Raw genomic sequence first — 20,211 nt, 5'->3', positions numbered from 1 at the left:
AGGTGGCCTGAGGAAAACAGCTGCTTGGACACTATCCTCAGAGATTATGCATGGTAAAAACCTTACTCCTGAAAATACTAGCTTAGACATACCAGCCATGATCTAAATCGTCTTTGATCTATAAATCAACAAGGTCCACAGAAGAATGGATTTAGCTCAAATCGTGACTTTGGATGGGCTGTTGAAGGGAGTATCCCAGCTTCTTGTACTTTTCATTTATTAGCACATTAGACGTGTGCGATATAATCAGTGATACCCACTCTTTCATACATTTCACTTATTATTACATCGGACGCGTGCGATTTGATCAGCCATACCAGCTTTCCCAAATAATTCTGAACAACTCAGAATTTCAATTCCAAGTAGCCGACCCTGGAGGAGAAATTTTCACCTGACTCCCTCTCCACCACCATGAAAGTAATGCATCCCATCTGCCTTGTTTTTTCAACGTGAGAGTTCTGTAATGTTGTAACATGCCAATGTGTTTAATGTTTGTGAAATACATGCCATCAAGGCTTGAAACTTTCCATTTAGACAAAGAGATATGCGAACATGAAGCTGTTATCCTGCAAATTCCACGATGCGTTTTATCACGGCTTCGATTTCTTTTCCAAGGGCATTTATCACAGTGGCTCTCTTCGAACACATTTTGGCTTTGGCAATGGGAGTATCACATGATCCATGTGGCAAATTTGTTCAAACTTGAACCAACTAACAAACAAACTTCTCAGTAACTTGTTCTTGCCCCCTAGGCCAATCACAAACATTCTTTTATTAGCACAAGCAGAGGCGCGCACGATCGTTGTCGTGACGATGGTAGTCGCCACTGCTGGGAACAAGCGTAGTGTCAGTTCAGTGCAACGTTAATACAGAACCTGACAGCGCAATTTGGGACAAGAACATAATTCAAATCGATATCCTCTTTTGAGCGGTGAACTTAACACTTTACTTTTTACTCCAATACATCCCTGCTGACTTTATGTGAACACATACCTACCCAACTTGGAAACTTGATACATAGGTATAATCCTGGATCCTAAATGCTCGCCTACAATGTGCTGGCATTATAGCCTACCACAAGAAAAGGAGTGCACTGATATCAATCACTCTTGTTACAATATTAACACCAGTTCTTAGTGTTGTAAATTCACTGCCCTCAGTGGTGTGATAGCTGCCATGCTGGACTTGAATTCCAGAGATCCAGGTTCCACTCCTGGTGGATGGACCCCAATTTTCCACTCCACTGGGAGAAAAATGTCACCAAGCCACAAGGCAGTCAGAATAACATGTCTGAATTAACAATTAACCTATTGCACATATGGGCAAAACCAGAGGCATGGGGTTTTATTTCCCACTGTGCCCACCCTTACACCCAGAGTGAGATGCAAGTGACTCTCATGGTCACAGCAGCCAAGTGCATCATAAAGCCCCAGTGATGACAAAGGCAGCTGTGGGATTAGGGCTCACCAAAGCAGAGGCAGGTGAAAAGCATTCTAGCATGCACAACAGGGGCCAGTTTCCTAATCAGTTGAAATGCTTTAGCTCCCAACTTTTTAAGAAGTAGGCAAAATCCAGGGAGATTATATTTGACTTTATAATTTTAACTCAATCTTAACCAGGCTGAATCATTTTGCTTTGATACAAATGCTGGAAAAACAGCTCCAAGCTACTATCTTGCAAAATATGCCACTTTACAAAAACTTCTATATAAGTCACCAACCAGAATACCCTTCATAATCAGAAACAGGCATTATATTATCTCACCTTCAAAAATAATGACAGTCTTATGATGTGAGGGTGCCCATGATGCAACCCTGACAAGATTTCTAAGCTTTGTCATTTGGGTGCTGATCACTGATTGGTCAACAGAGCAGCTGAACATGACATACATGTAATTGAGATGGAACAGTGATTGCATTGGCATACCCACTCTTATTTGCAATTAAATGTTATTTTTTGTCAGATTATATAGGGTTATTGGTGACTGCAAGACACAATCATCATGGTTATCAATAACCTTGCTCGCAACAACACAACTCCTTGAAACACTGGCTCACATGCGACATCACACTGGCAATGTTGTAAGCAATTCAACAGATGTAACCTTAAATGGATGGTCACATAATGCATAATACACCCACTTCCTTGAACTTAAGACAATCATGCTGATTGCAGCTTACTGTAGTTGGGTAGTTACAGGTCCAAACCTTGTTTTTGCACAACTATAATGTAATAATATGAATACAGTGCTCCTGATGGCTGTGTGAATAGGGACATCATGGGAACATTTCTTTCATTGCATGGACACTGAAAGACCATCTTACTACAAATTGGCCTCTTGGGTCACTATCCATACTGACCCAGCTTGAAAAACCATCAGACTGATAAGAACAATGTAAAACAGCTGAATAGTTTGGACAATTGGCCTTATTTCAGGTACCAGAATGACTTTCTGTTGACGGAAATTGCCGTGCTAGACTAGGGATTCAGCTTAACTCCTGGGGGAAAGTAAAACACATCTGAGTAAGAAATGGAGCTAAGAATTCACAAAACCGTGGACGCAACCCAGCACAATTTTGGAATTACAATTCATCAGACGTCTGTTATGCACGGAAATCCTTGCTGGTCATGGGACTGTACCATTAGTGCTTTATAGCGCTCAGCACACCAAATACGTACCAATTATTTACTCACAGGCACGCTCCGGTTGACACGACCACCGCCCGCCAACACAATACCCACAAAATTTTCGCTTGAGCCCCGCGGTGTGATTGTAGTCGACAAACCACGGTCGAAAAACAACGCATAGGCCGACAACGATTTGGTAGCTTATCAAGAACAGCAAACAAGAAAGGTGAGGCCAAATCCAAAAATTGATTTGTATTAAAGTACTTGATATTTGCCAGTCACGGCGCATGTCGTTCGTTTATGATGCGTGCATGTAAAAATGCTTCGGAGGCGAATCATTCGCCTCGGGAGTAGTTTTATGGCCTTGGCTTTGGGCATTCGCACTGTGTAATAATCGAAACCCAAGTCCCCGTTGAAACTGCTTGTGGCCTCGGGGATAGGTGGTGGCCAGCATCTATTACCCTGGGTGGTTTACGCCGAGCGGTAGGTCGGCATGGCGTACACCCATTGTTGTGTGCCCATTAGTTGTGTTTTGAATGCTTCCGGGCGGCCATGTCCGCAACCTATCACCTTTTTTTGTTTATCTCGTTTAACTCTTCCAGAATCCATTGTATGCTGTGGCCTGCGGCCATATACCTACACCCTCTGCTCACATTTGCACACCCACACCCATTTCCTGCCTTACAGAATGCATTTCAGGATGAGGTCAGGTTGTTTTTTCTTACCTCATGTTACAAAAGAGCATTGTACATCAGTCGTTGTTTTTAAGGCAGAAAACATCATAATTAATCATAAAACAGGTCATCTATACTCTTACCTTGGAACCTAACTAATTACGATACCAAACATCCGACTGCCGCAAACACACAGCAGCCGCGACGCCAGCGCCATTACTGCGCGCGGTCACAGCGTTACTGCGCGCGGTCACAACATTATTGCGCCCAAGCTCCGACCAATTTTCAGTATCCCAGCCTTCCCCAGACTTGGAAAGAGGAATTAAAACCTTGAATCCCTGTCTCTCATATCTGGCAACCACTTGTCTTCACTTGCAAGTTGATCTTCTGCTACTTTCTTTATAAAAAATAATGTAAACTTTTTGAATGGGTGGATTTCTGAGATCAGAGCTCACACCAAGCATTTCTTGCTATGTGAGCCCTGACCATTACCATCCAGTTGCAAAATGTTTGGTCAGTAACAGAATTTGGTGGTCAAGGTTTAATGTGCCAGAACACTGGTTGCGGTCTGTCCTGCCCTCTGGCATCCCCTAACCTCAAGTGAGGCCACTTGCCTGGCCACGGGTGGGTGGATCATAAGTCAGGCGCTCTTACCAACAACCACAGGGACAAACCTGCGCATCACTTGAATAAATCTTCCCTTTAGACTTGCATTGATTTTTATATCTGACCACGCAATGGCTGTCCCGATCCTGATAATGATGAGGGCGATGATCCCTTCATACCCCTTCATATCGCTGTCTTGTAACGCTAGTAAGTGTTTAGTTCCACCATGATATTGCATGTTAGAGTATCGTGGTCAAAAAATCGCGACGTCCTTTTGGACGAGTATACCGCATATGGCTTATGTCTCCATCCCCTTGTAATTTGAACATTCCTCCAAGAAAAAGTCCATGATTGTCGGCCTGCATGTATGCATCATCAGATCACCCAACCATCTTGTCCATGCTGGCTCGGTCATGTCATGCGTTCGTTGCTCTTCGGCGGTGTTTACTGACTCTTTACATGAATTTATAAAGCACGTGCAAATTGTTTGAGACTGTTTTTTGTGATTGGTTTTGAATTTTTGCGAGAACTGCACCGAGCCAGCTTGTGATCCATCAGCTGCACCAACTTCATTATTTTGGTTACTTGCAACACAATTTACGAGACCGGGAAACAGCAAGCTTGCTTCTGTCAGCCCCCAGGAGAACTCACCAGGACAATAATTAAGCTGTCCCGCTTGTGAAAAGCAGTCCACTGAATTTCACAGCCAGCAAAACTGAACTGTATTATCTTCGTTGTTGTTAAAAATGCCGCATGATTGCAAGGGTGATTGCAACGGGTCTGAGTCCCATCTGTCCGAAAATAGCGTGTGCTTCAGGTGCAAAATGAAACGTGTACACCCGCCGCGCTGACCCATGCTTGGAGGCTGCTCCGCGACATACCATTTTTTCCTTGTTCGGTAAATTTTATGAATTGTTTGCATGCCAAAGAATTCACAACGTATTTATGTTGTAGGCACCATTCTGACCCTCCGCAGCAGCATGCAACATTTACCGACCCTGGCAAGCTTTGTAGCAAATAACTGAGGAGGATAGGGGCTCTGATTGCAACGTTCGAAAATGCACATGGCAGAAGGCAATCAATCAGAAACGTGTTTCATGCTCGTCATTGTTCACATGCACTATCTGAAAGTGGGAGCGCCGGAAACCACTGCCCTCTGGTGACGCATCTCTGTACGCTAACTTCGGTCAGCAACCGTAAGACACGAATTCGCTTAACCAAATACAAGGGTACGGTCTTTGTTGAGGATGCATTAGTAATAGGGCCCATTGGGGCTGGCGTCATTAGGAGTGTAGTGTAGGATGCGGAGTGCGTGCACTTTGAAAAACCGAGTCGGAGGAGGCGTAGGAGCACCAGTGTTGCTAGCTTCAAGTTAGTATGATGTTAATTTTTTTCTGTTTTTTAACACCTGTCAACCGGGTTTTCCTGCCATCGGCTGAAGATACTTATGCTGCCATCAAACGTGTAGACTGGCATGCTCATTTATAGAGAGCACAATGATCACAATATAGTAACACCACATCTACAAGGAATAAATGGTTAGCGAGCACTCACGACTTGGACGGTAGCGCTCGAGAAGTAACCCTGGAGCTTGTCCGAGCAATGCGAAATCAGCTCTATGAAGATTTGCATTTGGGATTAATTCCTTTAGGATACTGAATAGTTTTCTGCCGCATTCTGCCACTTAACAACACAATACACGACAAAACACACACGGTGGGCTTTTCATTCGTATCGGAATTTGGTTGGGAACGAGTTTGCGTAAAGTGAGAAGATGTATGAAATACCCGCTACAAGGTTGAAACGGTCCGCCGCTCGCACATATTGACACCAATACGGTCGACAGGCGTTGAGGGCATACAATAGCTCAGGCCCATGTTCGGCAGATTGCAGGGTTTGCAAGAATTAGTCCCGGTCACTAAGTTGCGTTTCTTTCCAATCAGGTCCTTCTGCTGCGCTGCAGCAGTGAGCCGCTCTATACCTCTACTTTCTCCGCTATGTTGGTCTATCGCCGCACGCTCAAAGCACTAAGAACCCCACCAGCAAGACGGCGTACAATTACATCGCATGCACGTGTCCACAGACCTGGCGAGGCAGGACGGAGCAAGGCCGTGTCACAGCGAAGCGAGGCCGAGTCACGGCGAGGCAAGACCGAAGCTGGGCGAAGCCGGTGCGGTGCCGGGCGAGGCGCCCGGTCGCGCGGGAGCGACGGGCCGGCGCCGAGCAACGGCGGTGAGCGTCGCTGGCCGCCGGACTATTTTTGTTTATTTTTTCTTGCGGGGCCCCGGTGGCAGCTGTGACCAGCGGTGTGCTGTGACGCCACGGTGCGCCGTCGGGCGGTGGGCCGCCAGTGCTGCGGGGCTCCGGTGGCAGCAGCGACCAGCGGTGTGCTGTGACGCCACGACGCGTCGGCGGTTGAAGGCCTCCAGTGCCGCGGGTGACTGGACGTGGCACGCTTCGCGTTGGTCGGGCTGCTGTGGGGCGTTCGCCGTGAGCCAGCCGTCGCCGGGGATGTGCAAGGTTCGGGGATCGGAAGTTTGGGGATCTGAAGTCGTGCCGCGCTTCGCGATGGGCTTGCTGCTGTAGCACGGCCGGCACGTTTTAATTCAGTTCCGCAGTTTCAGCACATGCAGTAAATAAGTGGCCTCAAACAGGGACCGCTTTGAGATGGGCTTACTACTGTAGCATGATCGATGCATTCACTTAGTTCCGTCCTTTCAGTACATGCAGTAAGCATAATGTTGTCGAGGTCGGTGTCATATTTGAGTAGATGTTTTCTGACCGGGTTTGGCCGGCAACGGAACAAGAATAGGCTTTTATTGGAACCTGCGAGCGCGATTTCGCGCAGCGAAGGCACTGCAATTATTTCAGCCTGTTATTCCTCGAAACATACAAGATCGTTCTCCAAGACCTCCAGCAGGGGAACAACGGCCGGTCCTGCTCACAAAAATGTAATTCAAGGTTCGTTGAGTGGCGTGATTTCAGATGAGTGAAATGTGCTTGTACCAAATGGCAAGACCTTCCCAGAACTTCATGTCACAAATCTGTGTCATGATGCATAGGATGCACGTATTACGTCCTGTGGACCTATGACTTGTGGACAGTCACTTGCCAGTTTATGGATGCAGGGGCTGAAACCATGCGACTTTGGCGCCGATTTGAGGCTTTTGATCGGCTTTGAGGATTCGCGTGAATGTGTTGGCCTACTGATATTGATGACTCACAGATTTATGATTTAATTAATGGCTGTGAATCTGGACTGTCCTGCGTTTTTGTGTCCCCATGCTGTTCCCTTAATCACTGCTTACTTGTTCACGCATGTGCTGAGGATTTGCTAGTCATTAGCATGGCCTCCCTCATGATATTGTAAGCACCCATGATAAACACTCCAGCCGAGTAGCTGCATCCCCCAGCCGTGATCTAGCGGCGCTCCTGCAGCCGCGCTCGTCTGCTGGCGTTTTGAGGTTTCGTTGGCTGCCAACAGATGACAGCGCGGTCACGCTGTACCTGCACGGCTCTCACCTGGTGGTGCAGCACCCGCGCTGGCCGGCGGAGGACGTGCTGCTGCCGCTGGTGTGGCTTCGCGACCACTGCCGCTGTCCCAGCTGCTACAACACTACCACTCACCAGCGCCAGGTGAGTGGCAGACGTGGAAGGGACGACTGAGGCCGGCATTGGCCGGTGAACTAAGGGACTGGGACCCATACCGGCACTGGCCCGGGAGTGGGACCGGGCGGGCGCCCGGCAGGACTAAGGGACTGGGACCCAGACCGGCACTGGCCCAGGAGTGGGACCGGGCGGGCGTCCGGCAGGACTAAGGGACTGGGACCCAAAGCGACATTGGCCCAGGAGTGGGACCGGGCGAGCGTCCGGCAGGACTAAGGGACTGAGCCGGGCACCCGGCTCTAGCACTGACATTGGGACGGGGACTGTGACTGGAACTGCGGCCGTGGCTTATTCCGGGGAAAGGCCAGGGACCCGTTCGGTCGCTGGGAACGGGTCGGGGGCCGGGGTGGGCTGAAGTGATGCTATTGGCAGGTCTAGGGCAGTCCAGACTTCAATCCCGAGACTTGCCCCACACATCATCACGGACGAAATGCTCGGAGAACGAAATTGAGGATTGAGAATTAAGAACGGAATGGGCAAAATTGCCTGGACCCTAGACTTCTCTGCTACGGAACTTGGCGCGCAAAATTGGTCACATTACACAGTGGGCCTCAGATCGGCAAACTCGGCTATCACAATTCTTTGGCATTTACACTGAGGAGCCGAGCAAAATTCTCGTGAAGTGATATCACGGAAAGGGTGTAGTGAAACTTGTTTTCATTCACTGATGTTGTTAAGATGTAGGGGTTCTTACATTCGGCTCGGCGTTCTATATGTAACCAATCGCGATTAATTACAACATCTCATTTTTAGATGACCTCTACATGTTCAAATTTTCCACGATGAGTATCCTTCATGTGTGTATCCTTCACCTTTCCTCTTGTTACGCACTTAACCGTGACCCAGCGGCTTGCCGGAACTGCGCTGGACGCGGCGCCAGCCATCGCCCTGAGTGCTCCATTCAGGAAACTGAAGCTGCGACGCAGGACAAGTGGCCCAGCCGGCCGCCCGTCCTCTCAGGGTTACTGTGACCTTCTGGAAGGGCTCTTTAGGACTGGTACAGCCAAACAAGTCGCATTTGATGCCCTTGCCTTTGACCAGCCACTTGAAACTGCGGCATATGTCCTTCGGGGAGGACGATGATCCCGTACGAGGAGTAGACCAGCCTTTCACTGTTCTGCAACTCCGTGAAGGATTACAGGACGTTGTCGTTGTTCGAGCTGAATCCCTCCACATTCTCGTGGGGTTGGTACCTATACGTGGACCTTGGTCGTTGGACCCGGAAAACCTCCAGCCTTCCTCCACCCGGATCCGCCTCTACATGGGCCCGGGAAGCCTCCTCCACCTTTCCCCCACTCTGGTCTGTGCACGCTCAAGAAGCCTCCTTGTTGATAAGCGGGCCGTAACAGGGATAACATTTGTGCGTTTTTAGAACTGAGTGTGCCAGATATCCGGGTAAGCGTACCCACGGCCTGCTCGATCCCAGAGGGCATTCTCAGTGTCTTAGACCGCTTTGTGCCATCACCAGTTTTGCGGACCTTGTCTGGTTTCACACTAGATTCCTCAAATAGTGTTTTTTAAGCATTCGTGTTTATATCAGACCTTTCACTAGAGCTGACGTAGACACACATTCCATAGAAATTTCTTGTTTTACCACTTTGCCCTTTTAACAGGGTCGTCCTTTAAACTTCGATCAGGGTGAAATGTAAGGGTTATAAGAGGATGAGTGATGAAGGGACAAGGTCAAAGTGAACTATCCTTTTTTGAAAGCCTCGCTCCTTCCACAATAGCTGTAAACATGCTTTGTATTTTGCACACTTTCTGGTAAAATGCAGAGTTTACGTCTGCTTGGCAACGATCGGGACAGTTCAGAATATTTTTGTCACTGCCGATAAACCTTTTAGTTTACCGGCAGTGTTCGTTTTCGCTTATCAATTTTTCGTGATTTCGCTGTAATAAAACCTTCACTTCAAAATGCCGGCGGGCGATGCGTCCCGCTGGTAACTGCCGTTCTCAACAAATGCCAGTGCAAGTTGATTCATGCAGATGTTTTCGGCTGGAGTCTTTTTTGACGACGGTTACCAGTCAGGTGATAATTGGCTAACAGGCCATGTATGCCCCAATGTATGTCATTCCAAGCACGTGCTGCCGTGGGCCGATTCCTGGTAGCTGCCGCGTCGTTTTGAGGCGCGACCGGCGCCGAGACAGCGGCGAGCCGTCCGTCCCGCCCGGCATGTTCCTGTTTAGGCTCTGATAAACACCGTAATATACACACAAGGACAGACCCGAGCCGGATGCCCTCGGGACTGTGGGACAGACCGGCGCGGGCGGCAGTGGCGCTGCCCGGAACGGCCACTCGGGAGCTGCAGCAGGCCGTTTTGACATGGGCGCTCTGGAACCGAGAGGGCCAGCCTGGCGCCGCTCGAAGGCCGGGCATCGTGGAGACGGGCCATCGCGCGAGCGAATGCTCGAGCAGTGGGAAGCAGTAACGATCGGGGACGGGTATCCAATGCGGCAGAATGGTGAGACACTGTTGGCCAGTTGTCAGTCAGCCAGATGTTGACACTGTCAGGCGTGGCAGACACAAGTTTTTTTCGTGTGACTCGGGCGCGCCTGTGCTCTGAGTCAAAAGCTGGCTTGGATCCCCCATGATACGGCGAGCTTAGACGTTGAACTTTACAGCAAAGTGCACATGGCCCGCCATGAGCAAGAAAAGATCAAATGAAAGAGGTTTCTCGTCATTGGAGCCATCCGCGAAATGCCATGACTTTCTCTCGTTCCTTTTGCACGACTTATGCACACAAATGCTCGCACCATGTTACCGCCACGCCTCGTCATCGTCCGTCAACTCGCACGTCCTTCATTCCAGACCGATGTACGTGACCTGGTGTTTGACGTGCACCCCAGTCAGTTCGCCGTCGACCAGAGCGGGACCTCCATCACCATCACCTGTGAGTCGAGCCAGACATTACATCCGCGGGACGCATCACCTCGCACAGGTTCACTGGAGCAGGCGGGACCTCGCGCTTCAGCCTCTCGCGTTTGATGTCTGTTGCTATAACGAAGGGCAGGGTACCTGTCGGTAGGCGTTCTCATAAACAGGTTTTAGCGTGGATGAGGTGAGAGTTGGGTGACTTGGAGTGTCTGGAGATTAGCGGGTTTACTGGCCGGTGCGATGTGGGGGCTGCGTGCGCCATCTAACGGCTGCCAGACGCACTGGACATTCCGGTCGCGCTCACTGTGCCGCCACGTGGCAATAGTGGTTTGCTGGCCAGCCAGAGCGGGGTCGTTGCTCGCCGGGGAAGGGGTGGGGGTGGGTGGATGACAGCAGTACTTGATGTGGCAAGGCTGTCGGGACGGATAGTCTCTACTGCGGGTTTTCAAATAGGACTGAAATCCACAGACGTCGGTGTGGTCGCTGCGCGCTCACCATGGAATACCGCCCACCATGTTATTGGTGGCCTGTGGGCTAATGCGAGATGTCAGCGACTGTAAACCTTTGACTCCGCTGTGGGGTCTGTGCGGTGCATTCTGTGTACCGTAGGGCGTCCGAGGCGAACGCGAGGTCTGTTGTAGAGTGTTGCTGGTGGACTTTTGGGCTCCTGTCGCCTGTGGTATTCGAGAGACGCAGGTGTATCGAATAGTAAATACCTGGCGACGTCAGACCCAGCTTGTCTGCGATGGCTGGTTAGGGACCCTACATGACGTTTTCCGGTCCGGTCTGGTTTCATGTACTCTTATACAGAACAGAAAATGCATGCATCAAACCAGCGCCCTGAGTGATCGCACCCTGGTTCGGTCCCAAAACTTGTAAGGTACAAACAAGCGCTAGAAGACGTCCTGGAAGCATTTCCCAATGCTGTGGCAACCGCAGATCGGGCATGACCAGCCCACAAAGCGTCAATCCCCATGTTTTGGCGCAGGACGGGTATTCTGACCTGCCGTTTATTTCTACCCTCCGGCTATGGCTATAAAAGTTTGAGAGGCCCGTAAAGCGGCACTTTGGCGCCGAACACTTCATAACGGCAGAGTTGACTGCTGGTCCCCGAGGCTTGGCCTCACAACGACCAGCGAAGAGGCCAGTGCCGCGTGTGTCTAGCGCCAGCTCCACTTTTATGCGCCCCGTCTTCCCTGCGCTGGGTGAAATGTGACGAAGTGAAGCGAAGACGTGTTGACGGCGCGAGGGAACAGGGCGACTGAATGAAGCATGGCCATGCGGATCTCAGTCGCGGCCTCGTAACCTGACCGACCTCGCCGCAGGGCACGACGGACATGAGTCGAAGTACAGTCTTCAGTGGCTCTGGGAAAACAGCTACATTAGTCAGAAGTACCGGCAGATGCAGCAGGACAGGGTCTGGAAGAGGTGAGGCGTCCCACCCACCTCACCTCCTTCCCCTCCCCGAATCCCCCCTGCCTGGCTGTTGCCAGCCAAAATGTCATCATTGCGCTTCCAATACTGAAGCATGTGCTCGCTTAAATCAGAAGAAAAGCTTCGCTGAAGCTGGGTGGTGGCAACCAATTTATCGTCTCTCCTTCCAGCCCAGCACATTGCAGTTTTGCCCTTGTAGCGCGTGAAGCGCCGCCGGTGCCTACATCGAAACAATAAGTTCAGGCGGGGACTAGCCTTGAGTGAAAAATGGGACTAATTTTGACATGTTGGACGAGCCCTGACACACAGCCAGGCCCCCCGGGACGCCGTTTGTTTCCGCCGCACCGCCGGACGTGCCGGGCTTGGGCCGGCTAATTGAACTGGTCCGAGTGTTACGTGACCCCAGATGAGCGGGGCCCATTGCTCATCCGGAACGCCCGCTGCGGCCGCTCTGCCATGACGACGCCCGGCACGGCCAGATCTCAGAGGCGTGCAATGGATTGAAAACGCGCGGCGCTGGTATGACCGCTGGGAGGGCGTGACGCGCCGATGGTGTGGCCGTTGGGAGGGCGTGACGCGCCGCTGGTGTGACCGCTGGGAGGGCGTGACGCGCCGCTGGTATGACCGCTGGGAGGGCGTGACGCGCCGCTGGTGTGACCGCTGGGAGGGCGTGACGCGCCGCTGATGTGACCGCTGGGAGGGCGTGACGCGCCGCTGGTATGACCGCTGGGAGGGCGTGACGCGCCGCTGGTGTGACCGCTGGGAGGGCGTGACGCGCCGCTGGTATGACCGCTGGGAGGGCGTGACGCGCCGCTGGTATGACCGCTGGGAGGGCGTGACACGCCGCTGGTATGACCGCTGGGAGGGCGTGACGCGCCTCTCGTGTGACAGTTGGGAGGGTGTGACGATCCGCTGGTGAGACGGGCTGGGAGGGTGTGACGATCCGCTGGTGAGACGGGCTGGGAGGGGCGTGAACGCGCCGCTGATGTGACGCACTGGAATGGTGTGGACGCGCCGCTTGTTTGGTGAGTCGCTGTTGTGACGGCTGGGAGGGTGTACCGCGCTGGGAAGGTGTGGCGGTCTGCTGTTGTGACGGCTGGGAGGGTGTACAGCGCTGGAAGGTGGGCGGTCTGCTGTTGTGACGGCTGGGGAGGGTGTACCGCGCTGGGAAGGTGTGGCGGTCTGCTGTTGTGACGGCTGGGAGGGTGTACCGCGCTGGGAAGGTGTGGCGGTCTGCTGTTGTGACGGCTGGGAGGGTGTACCGCGCTGGGAGAGTGTGGCGGTCTGCTGTTGTGACGGCTGGGAGAGTGTGCCGCTCTGGGAAGGTATGGCGCGCCGCTGGTGTGATGCGCTGAGGGTATGACGCGCTGGAAGGGCGCGACACGCCGATGGCGAGGCGGGCTCGGGGGGGGGGGGGGCGCTCCGTTGGTTGTGACGGGTTGGACGTTTGTGACGAGCTGGGAGAGTGTAACGCGCCGCTGGCGTGGCGCGCTGGGAGGGTGTGACCCTTTGGCAGCGTGTGACGGCTGGGAGGGTGTGACGCACTGGAAGGGCGTGACGCGCTGCTGGTGTGACGCTCAGCTGGTGTAACGCGCTGCTGGTGTGACGCGCAGCTGGTGTAACGCGCTGCTGGTGGGACGCGCAGCTGGTGTAATGCGCCGTTGGTGTGACGGTTGGGAGGGTGTGGCTGTCTGCTGCCGTGACGGCTGGGGGGGGGGGGGGGGGGGGCGCCCTGGGAGGGTATGGCGCGCCGCTGATGTGATGCACTGAGGGCATGACGCGCTGGAAGGGCGCGACGCGCCGATGGCGTGACGGGCTCGGGGATGTGGCTCTCCGTTGGTGTGACGGGTTGGACATTGTGACGAGCTGGAAGAGTGTAACGCGCCGCTGGTGTGACGTGCCACTGACGTTACGGCTGGGAGGGTGTCACGTGCCGCTGGTGTGACACGCTGTGAAGGTTGCCCACCCTCTGTCACGTTGAGCGCCGCCGCGTCCGGAGCTGGTGGCGCTGACGGACAGCTGATGGCTGCCTGTCAGCGCCGGTGTGGCCCTGACTGGAGCTGTGCAGCCGGGCTGTTCGCCAGCGTGACGGAGCTGTACAGCAGGGCTGCTCGCCAGCGTGACGGAGCTGTACAGCAGGGCTGCTCGCCAGCGTGACGGAGCTGTACAGCAGGGCTGCTCGCCAGCGTGACGGAGCTGTCACGGCGCCGCGGTCTGATCCCCCCCCCCTCCTCCCCCCCGATCGGCAGGTGTCTGTGGGACGCGCGGACGGCGGCTCGTGAGGACCTGCCCACTGTCCACCACGACCAGTTCATGCAGGATGAGGCTGGTGTGCGCCAGATGCTGAAGGGCTTCCTCACGCACGGCGTGGTCACTGTCACTGGGGTGAGTGGTCACCGTCACTGGGGTGAGTGGTTACTGTCACTGGGGTGAGTGGTCACTGTCACTTGGGGCTGAGTTGTTACTGTCACTGGGGATGAGTGGTCACCGTCACTGGGATGAGTGGTCACTGTTGCTGCGGTGAGTGGCCACCGTCACTGGGGTGGATGGTCACCGTCACTGGGGTTGGTTGGTGGTGGTGGTCACTGTGACTGGGGTGGCGGTCGCTTTCACTGGGGTGAGTGTGCACCATCACGAAAGTAAGTGACCACCGTCACTGAACTGTGCGACTCTGTCTCTGTGGAAGGTGATTATTGTCAACAGGAGTGAGTGATTGCCTTCACTCGGGTGGGTAACCAGCATCAGTGCGGTGGATGACTGTTTTGGGTGACTAACAGATTGTTCGTTCTCATTTGTCGTTAAAATATGACTGGCCAACCTTCCGACCGATATCCCGTCTTTTCCGGCAGATGTGCCATTTCTCGCGGTCTGGGCCATTAGGTTTATCCTTCATCATCATCCTAAGATGAGTCTCAACGTGGGAATCGGCCGGACACCTATTTAAATTGTTTTTCCATCCCTAGAGTCGCCAATATTCCTACCTCCATGGTGGAAATTCATGGGCCAACATATGTTTCGTGTGAACAGACAACTTCTACAACTCCTAAAACTCCTTACACTTTCAAATACTTTTAAAGCTCGGAGTACAAACTCGTAAAATATGCGCGGCCCGAGGTCCCGGTGATACAGTATCGCTTATGCATGGTGTCGGCCAGAAAGCAAACATGAGAGACCGAAGACAACTGACGTGTTATGTGGTGCATTTGACAGCCCACTGCCCCGCGCATTAGCCCAATGCCTCTGACACGTGGTTGCATGAGGGCGCGGAACCTTTGGTGGGTGACAACCGTGTCATGTCGCAGTGCATGCATGCGTATAACCATGACGAATAGGCTCCAGACGTGCTAAGTACAGCGATTTGTCAGGCTGCGTCAACTCCGCACGCATATATTCATGAGGGAAGTTGGGTGAATTATACCGACTTCCGCGAACTCAAGTGCGACGTAGAGGCGACTTTCTGTGGACCGTCATGCATACGCGAGTTTCGCTGATCTCGTTACACCGGTTTCATTGTGTCATATCTCAGTAAGACACACCATATTAACATATGGTGCAAGGACGCAGCGGGTGTGGTGTGATGAAACACGGACGAGCTCCGTACCCGGACCCGGGCGCGTGAGTCCCCGGAGGACCAGTGGGAGGGGATCGACCTGTCTCGTGTCGCCGTTTCTCAGAAAAGCAACAACGGCGGGCGGCCCCGTGGCCGGCGGTGCCGCACGGTACACGTTGTAACGCAGCCGTCGCTCGCCCGGCTGGTGTGCTCTGGAAACGAGGATGTATCCGCTAATAGGGTCCAAATTGCGTGCAACCCGCACAGGCTTTGGGCGTTTTAGTGGAAAAATTGCCTTTGGTGCGGCCATGGTGCCCGCTGTACGTGCTAAGGTGCCGGAGATCTGAGGCTCATCAAAGTTGTGGCAGTGTTTTAGTGTGGCCGGTCCGTTCGTCCGCTATAGCTCCACAGCCTCGCGATGGGTCTTTGTTTTAAGTTGCGCGAAGTTTGGCGGAATGCTGTGGGATCTTTCCAGTGCCCCCTGCCTCCAGGTCTTTTCATTTTCAAATGAATAACCAGATAGGCATCCGGGGAATAATGCATACGTTTTCTCACCAGGCTTCTTGATCAATCACTCGCCAAAACTGCATGGGAGCGATATAAGGCCGCCAAAGTGGACTTAAGTTATAAGAATTTGGTCCGCTTTACTAACATTATAGTGGACCAAACTAAGTTTATTGCGTCGTAGCAAAGCTATATATTAAAGGAGTAACGCAGCGTATCGAGGGGATAACACTCAGTAATTCAACCTTTCAGCTGGACAAAGAAGTGCTAATGTCGCCCGACCTCGGGATGCTTGTTGTGAGCTTAGGAAAACATCAGATTGTCTATTTTCCTTCATCTGCAGCGTAGCCCGCGGTTCGATGGCTCCCAGCTTTGAGCCGGGGGAATGGGATAGTATTGGCGCTGGCGTGTTGTTGACTGGCTGCCGGTCCGAACATCGCCCTGACGGCGTCCGGGTGAGCCGCGCTTATTGCTGTGTGAATTGAGCGCAGCCGGCAGGAGTCGGCCGTCGAGCGGGCTGTCCAACGTCACGCCCCGATGTGTCGAGGTCTGCGAAGGACGTGGTTTGGCCGGGTGGAGCGATACCGGCCTGTGTGAGGCTAGACTGGAGACGAATGGCGCATTACGGAAAGAACAAGGGCAAAGAAAACCACTTTCAGACGCGCGATAACTAGGTATAGTTGCCTTTTTGTATGGTATTTCAAGTCGTATACATGTAGCTTTAAATACAACCTCTCTAAGAGTGGACTTTCTATTTAAGCGGGCCAGCTGACACACAGTTGCCCGCCGCGCCGCCAGGTGTCGGCGTCGCTGGAGGCCACCCGCCGGGTGATCGAGCGCGTGGGCGCGGTGCAGAACACGATCTTCGGCGACGTGTGGCAGTTCAGCGCCGACGGCGCCCACGCCGACACGGCCTACACGCAGCAGGCGCTGAGCGTGCACACGGACGGCACCTACTACACCGAGCCGCCCGGGTACGTCCCGCGCGGCCGTCCGCGGGTGGCATGATGAGCTGTCCGGAGGTGGCACGATATCCGTCCGAGGGCGGCACGATATCCGTCCGTGGGTGGCATGATGAGCTGACCGGGGGCGGCATGATATCAGTCCGGGGGTGGTATGATATCCGTCCGGGGGTGGCATGATGAACTGACCGGGTTGGCATGATGAGCTGTCCGGGGATGGCGTTATATCCGTCCGGGGGTGGCATGATATCCGTCCGGGGGTGGCATGATATCCGTCCGGGGGTGGCATGATGAGCTGTCCGGGGGTGGCATGATATCCGTTCCGGGGGTGGCATGATGAGCTGTCCGGGGATGGCGTTATATCCGTCCGGGAGTGGCATGATATCCGTCCGGGGGGTGGCATGATATCCGTCCGGGATGGCATGATATCCGTCCGGGGTGGCATGATATCCGTCCGGGATGGCATAATATCCGCCCAGGGGTGGCACGATATCCGTCCGGGGGTGGCATGATATCCGTCCGGGGATGGCATAATATCCGCCAGGGGTGGCATGATATCCGTCCGGGGGTGGCATGATATCCGTCCGGGGGTGGCAATGATATCCGTCCGCGGGTGGCATCATGAACTGTCCGGGAGACGGATGCTGTCCTGAGTAATTTGTCTCACCACTTCTCGCCTGAGCTCGGTTTACGTGGCGCCGGAGCGCCATGGCGTGTCACGTGACGTCGTGACGCGCCCAGCCAGGGTTCCTTTGGCACCTGGACAAGTCCTGCGACGCGCTCAGCTTCCCGAGCATATCTTGTGCCATTCTGAGTCGTCTCGGCCTGTCTTTCGTGACCCTAAGTCGTCTGAGTTTGTCTGTTGTCGTGCCGAGGCGGTTGAGTGCGGCATATGACATCCTAATGGGCCCATGCCGAGCCTGGTGAGCGCCTGGGTATGCTGTGCCTAGCTGAGGCGGTACGTTGGCGCTGAATGAGCGAAACGTCCAGTCTGTCCGGCCCGCTTTTCTGACACGTTTACTTATTCACCGCCTCGTCCTGGATCCTCGCACTGCCCCGTTACATCGGGACATGCGGCGGGCGAGCCGCGGGCTGCCGTTACAGTCGCTCTAGTGCGGGAGCCCCGCAAGACGACCCGCGTGAGCCACAGGGGCGGGGTTCTGTGCGGGGTGAGGCGTGTTGGAGAGGGCCTCTCGGGATGGTCGCAGTCTTGCCCCACTGCTCACCAGTCTCTTTAAACCCGCAGCCGTGAAGAGGTCATTACTGTACTCTGCAATGAAAGTCGGCTCTACTGCGAACCGAACCCTGGCTTGCCTGCCTCGCGAAGTTGTCCAGCTCGTATGCTGGCAGCCCACTAACGAAAACAGAAAAGTGCTAATGTGTCGGTCACGTATGAGATCAGGGTGCCCCGCACGTTTGTGTTCCCCTTCAGTGGTTTCGACCAGCGGTTTTGTTCACCCATCGGTGATAACTATATTCGTCACCTCGGCGAAGCAATGCCATGCTGATGCGACACAGAACCTCGGCTCGCTGGAGCCCAGCCTACATTCAGGAACTGTGGGCGGCGACTGGCCACAATGGGCTCTAGGCGGTGACAAACTTTGTAAATTTGTTGTTCATGGCATGCAATATATATGCCTTAATGTCGGCCAATCCCACGATATTACGCCCAGCACCCATAACCGCGAAGTGTTGTCTAATTTGAATATAAGCCGCAGGAGGCCGCGTTAGAGCTTATGCTGTTCATAGTGTCATTAACATGACAAATCATTCCCTAACTCGCCCGGTGAGCGGGGTCACCGCTGTCTGCCCATTTATATATATATATATATATATATATATATATATATATATATATATATATATATATATATGATCCGAAGTCAATACAGACCGCGAGGGCGTGGCATTAAACAAGCATGCTCGTGCGTTAGAATGACTTGAAGGCACCCACAGGTATGCTCGTGCAGTATAGCGACATGAAAGGAAGCGTTTTAACATATAAGTTTTGAGCTCCGGTCACAAAAGCTGACTTTCAGTGTACCAGGAAATACTGTAAAAACGACGTTACCTAGGAAACATTGTCCATATTGTTAGGCCTCGAAACTTTAAGCGGTGGTCATAATCGTGAGTGATCTTCACCACAGCTTGAAGCTTCGAGTTTTGACAACATAACTGATGCTTGCTTCGTAACATCGTTTAATCGACATCGGCTGGTGTGTTGAAGGTCCATTGGTAGCATAGGAACGCGAAACTCATAGTGCTGAAAGACCAGGAACTCTAGATCTTTCGTGGTTATATCAGGCTTCCAAAATTCCTTGTAACTGGCATGCGAAGACAACCATAACGTGGCACATCGAGTGGCTACTACAAACAAAGTATGGAGGCTAAGTCGGGTCACGTGTCGTTTCTGGTTTAAGCAGCGCAGGCATTTTAGTGAACTCCGCCGGCAAGGTGTTACATTGCATGGGTGCATGGTAAACGGATGAATTGCTACCAGTCATACGACAACGGATGCATGGTAAGTGAACCAATGGTGCAGAGATTCCACCGTTTTTATCTCCGCTCCGCTATTCTAAACTCCACTCCACGCTCTGATCGGTCCCTTTTTCTCCATTCGCTTCAAAACTAGCTGCAAGTATTCCGTCTGACCGCACACCATGCCTGCGCAGAGTGCAGGTGTTCCACTGCCTGCACCACGACGGCACCGGTGGCGAGACGACGCTGGTGGACGGCTTCGCCGGCCTGCAGCGGCTGCACGCCGCCGACCCGGCCGCCTACCAGCTGCTCTCGACCGAGCCGTGCGCCGGCGAGTACCGCGACCCGGGCCGCCGCGTCCACCTGGCCGGCGGGCGCGCCGTCATCGCGCACCGCGCCGGCGGCCAGCCGCGGCCCGAGCTGGCTCGCCGCCTCCGCTTCAACCCGTACGACCGGGCGCCGGCGCGCCACCTGCCGCCGGCGCGGCTCGAGCCCTTCTACCGGGCGTACCAGCGGCTGGCCGAGACGCTGCTCAGCCCGCGCCTGGAACGCCGGCTCCGCCTGACGCCCGGCACCGTGCTCTTCATCGACAACTGGCGCGTGCTGCACGGCCGGGCCGCCTTTACCGGGCGGCGCGTCATGTGCGGCGGCTACGTGGCGCGCAGTGACGTCATGAGCCGGGCCCGCGCCGCCGGCCTGCTGCTGTAGGAGCCGGTGACGTCATCGGTCGGTGTCGCAATGTGGTCCAGGAACGTCATGAGCTGCGTCGCGTCATTGGCAGGCTGCACGGTGACGTCAGGAGCCGTAGCGTCGTGAAGTGCAGCGTCATGGGAC

At 53.7% G+C, this 20,211-nt stretch overlaps 1 protein-coding gene across 1 annotated transcript; it reads left to right on the top strand.

Annotated features, from left to right (window-relative positions):
- Nucleotides 1-6,357: 6,357 nt before the first annotated feature.
- Nucleotides 6,358-19,717, top strand: LOC119092927 (trimethyllysine dioxygenase, mitochondrial; the record flags this gene model as incomplete). Its single annotated transcript, XM_037215826.1, has 8 exons — nucleotides 6,358-6,428; nucleotides 6,780-6,869; nucleotides 7,393-7,544; nucleotides 10,384-10,465; nucleotides 11,775-11,877; nucleotides 14,133-14,268; nucleotides 16,736-16,911; nucleotides 19,572-19,717. Coding segments are annotated over exons 5-8 (484 nt in total), but the record flags the coding sequence as incomplete, so codon positions are not given.
- Nucleotides 19,718-20,211: the final 494 nt, after the last annotated feature.

Source organism: Pollicipes pollicipes, unplaced genomic scaffold, assembly GCF_011947565.3.
Source record: "Pollicipes pollicipes isolate AB1234 unplaced genomic scaffold, Ppol_2.1 Scaffold_368;HRSCAF=412_pilon_pilon_pilon, whole genome shotgun sequence".
Taxonomy (NCBI): Eukaryota; Metazoa; Arthropoda; class Thecostraca; order Pollicipedomorpha; family Pollicipedidae; genus Pollicipes; species Pollicipes pollicipes.
Note: the sequence above shows the minus strand (reverse complement) of the source record. Positions and strands in the feature narration are given on the sequence as shown.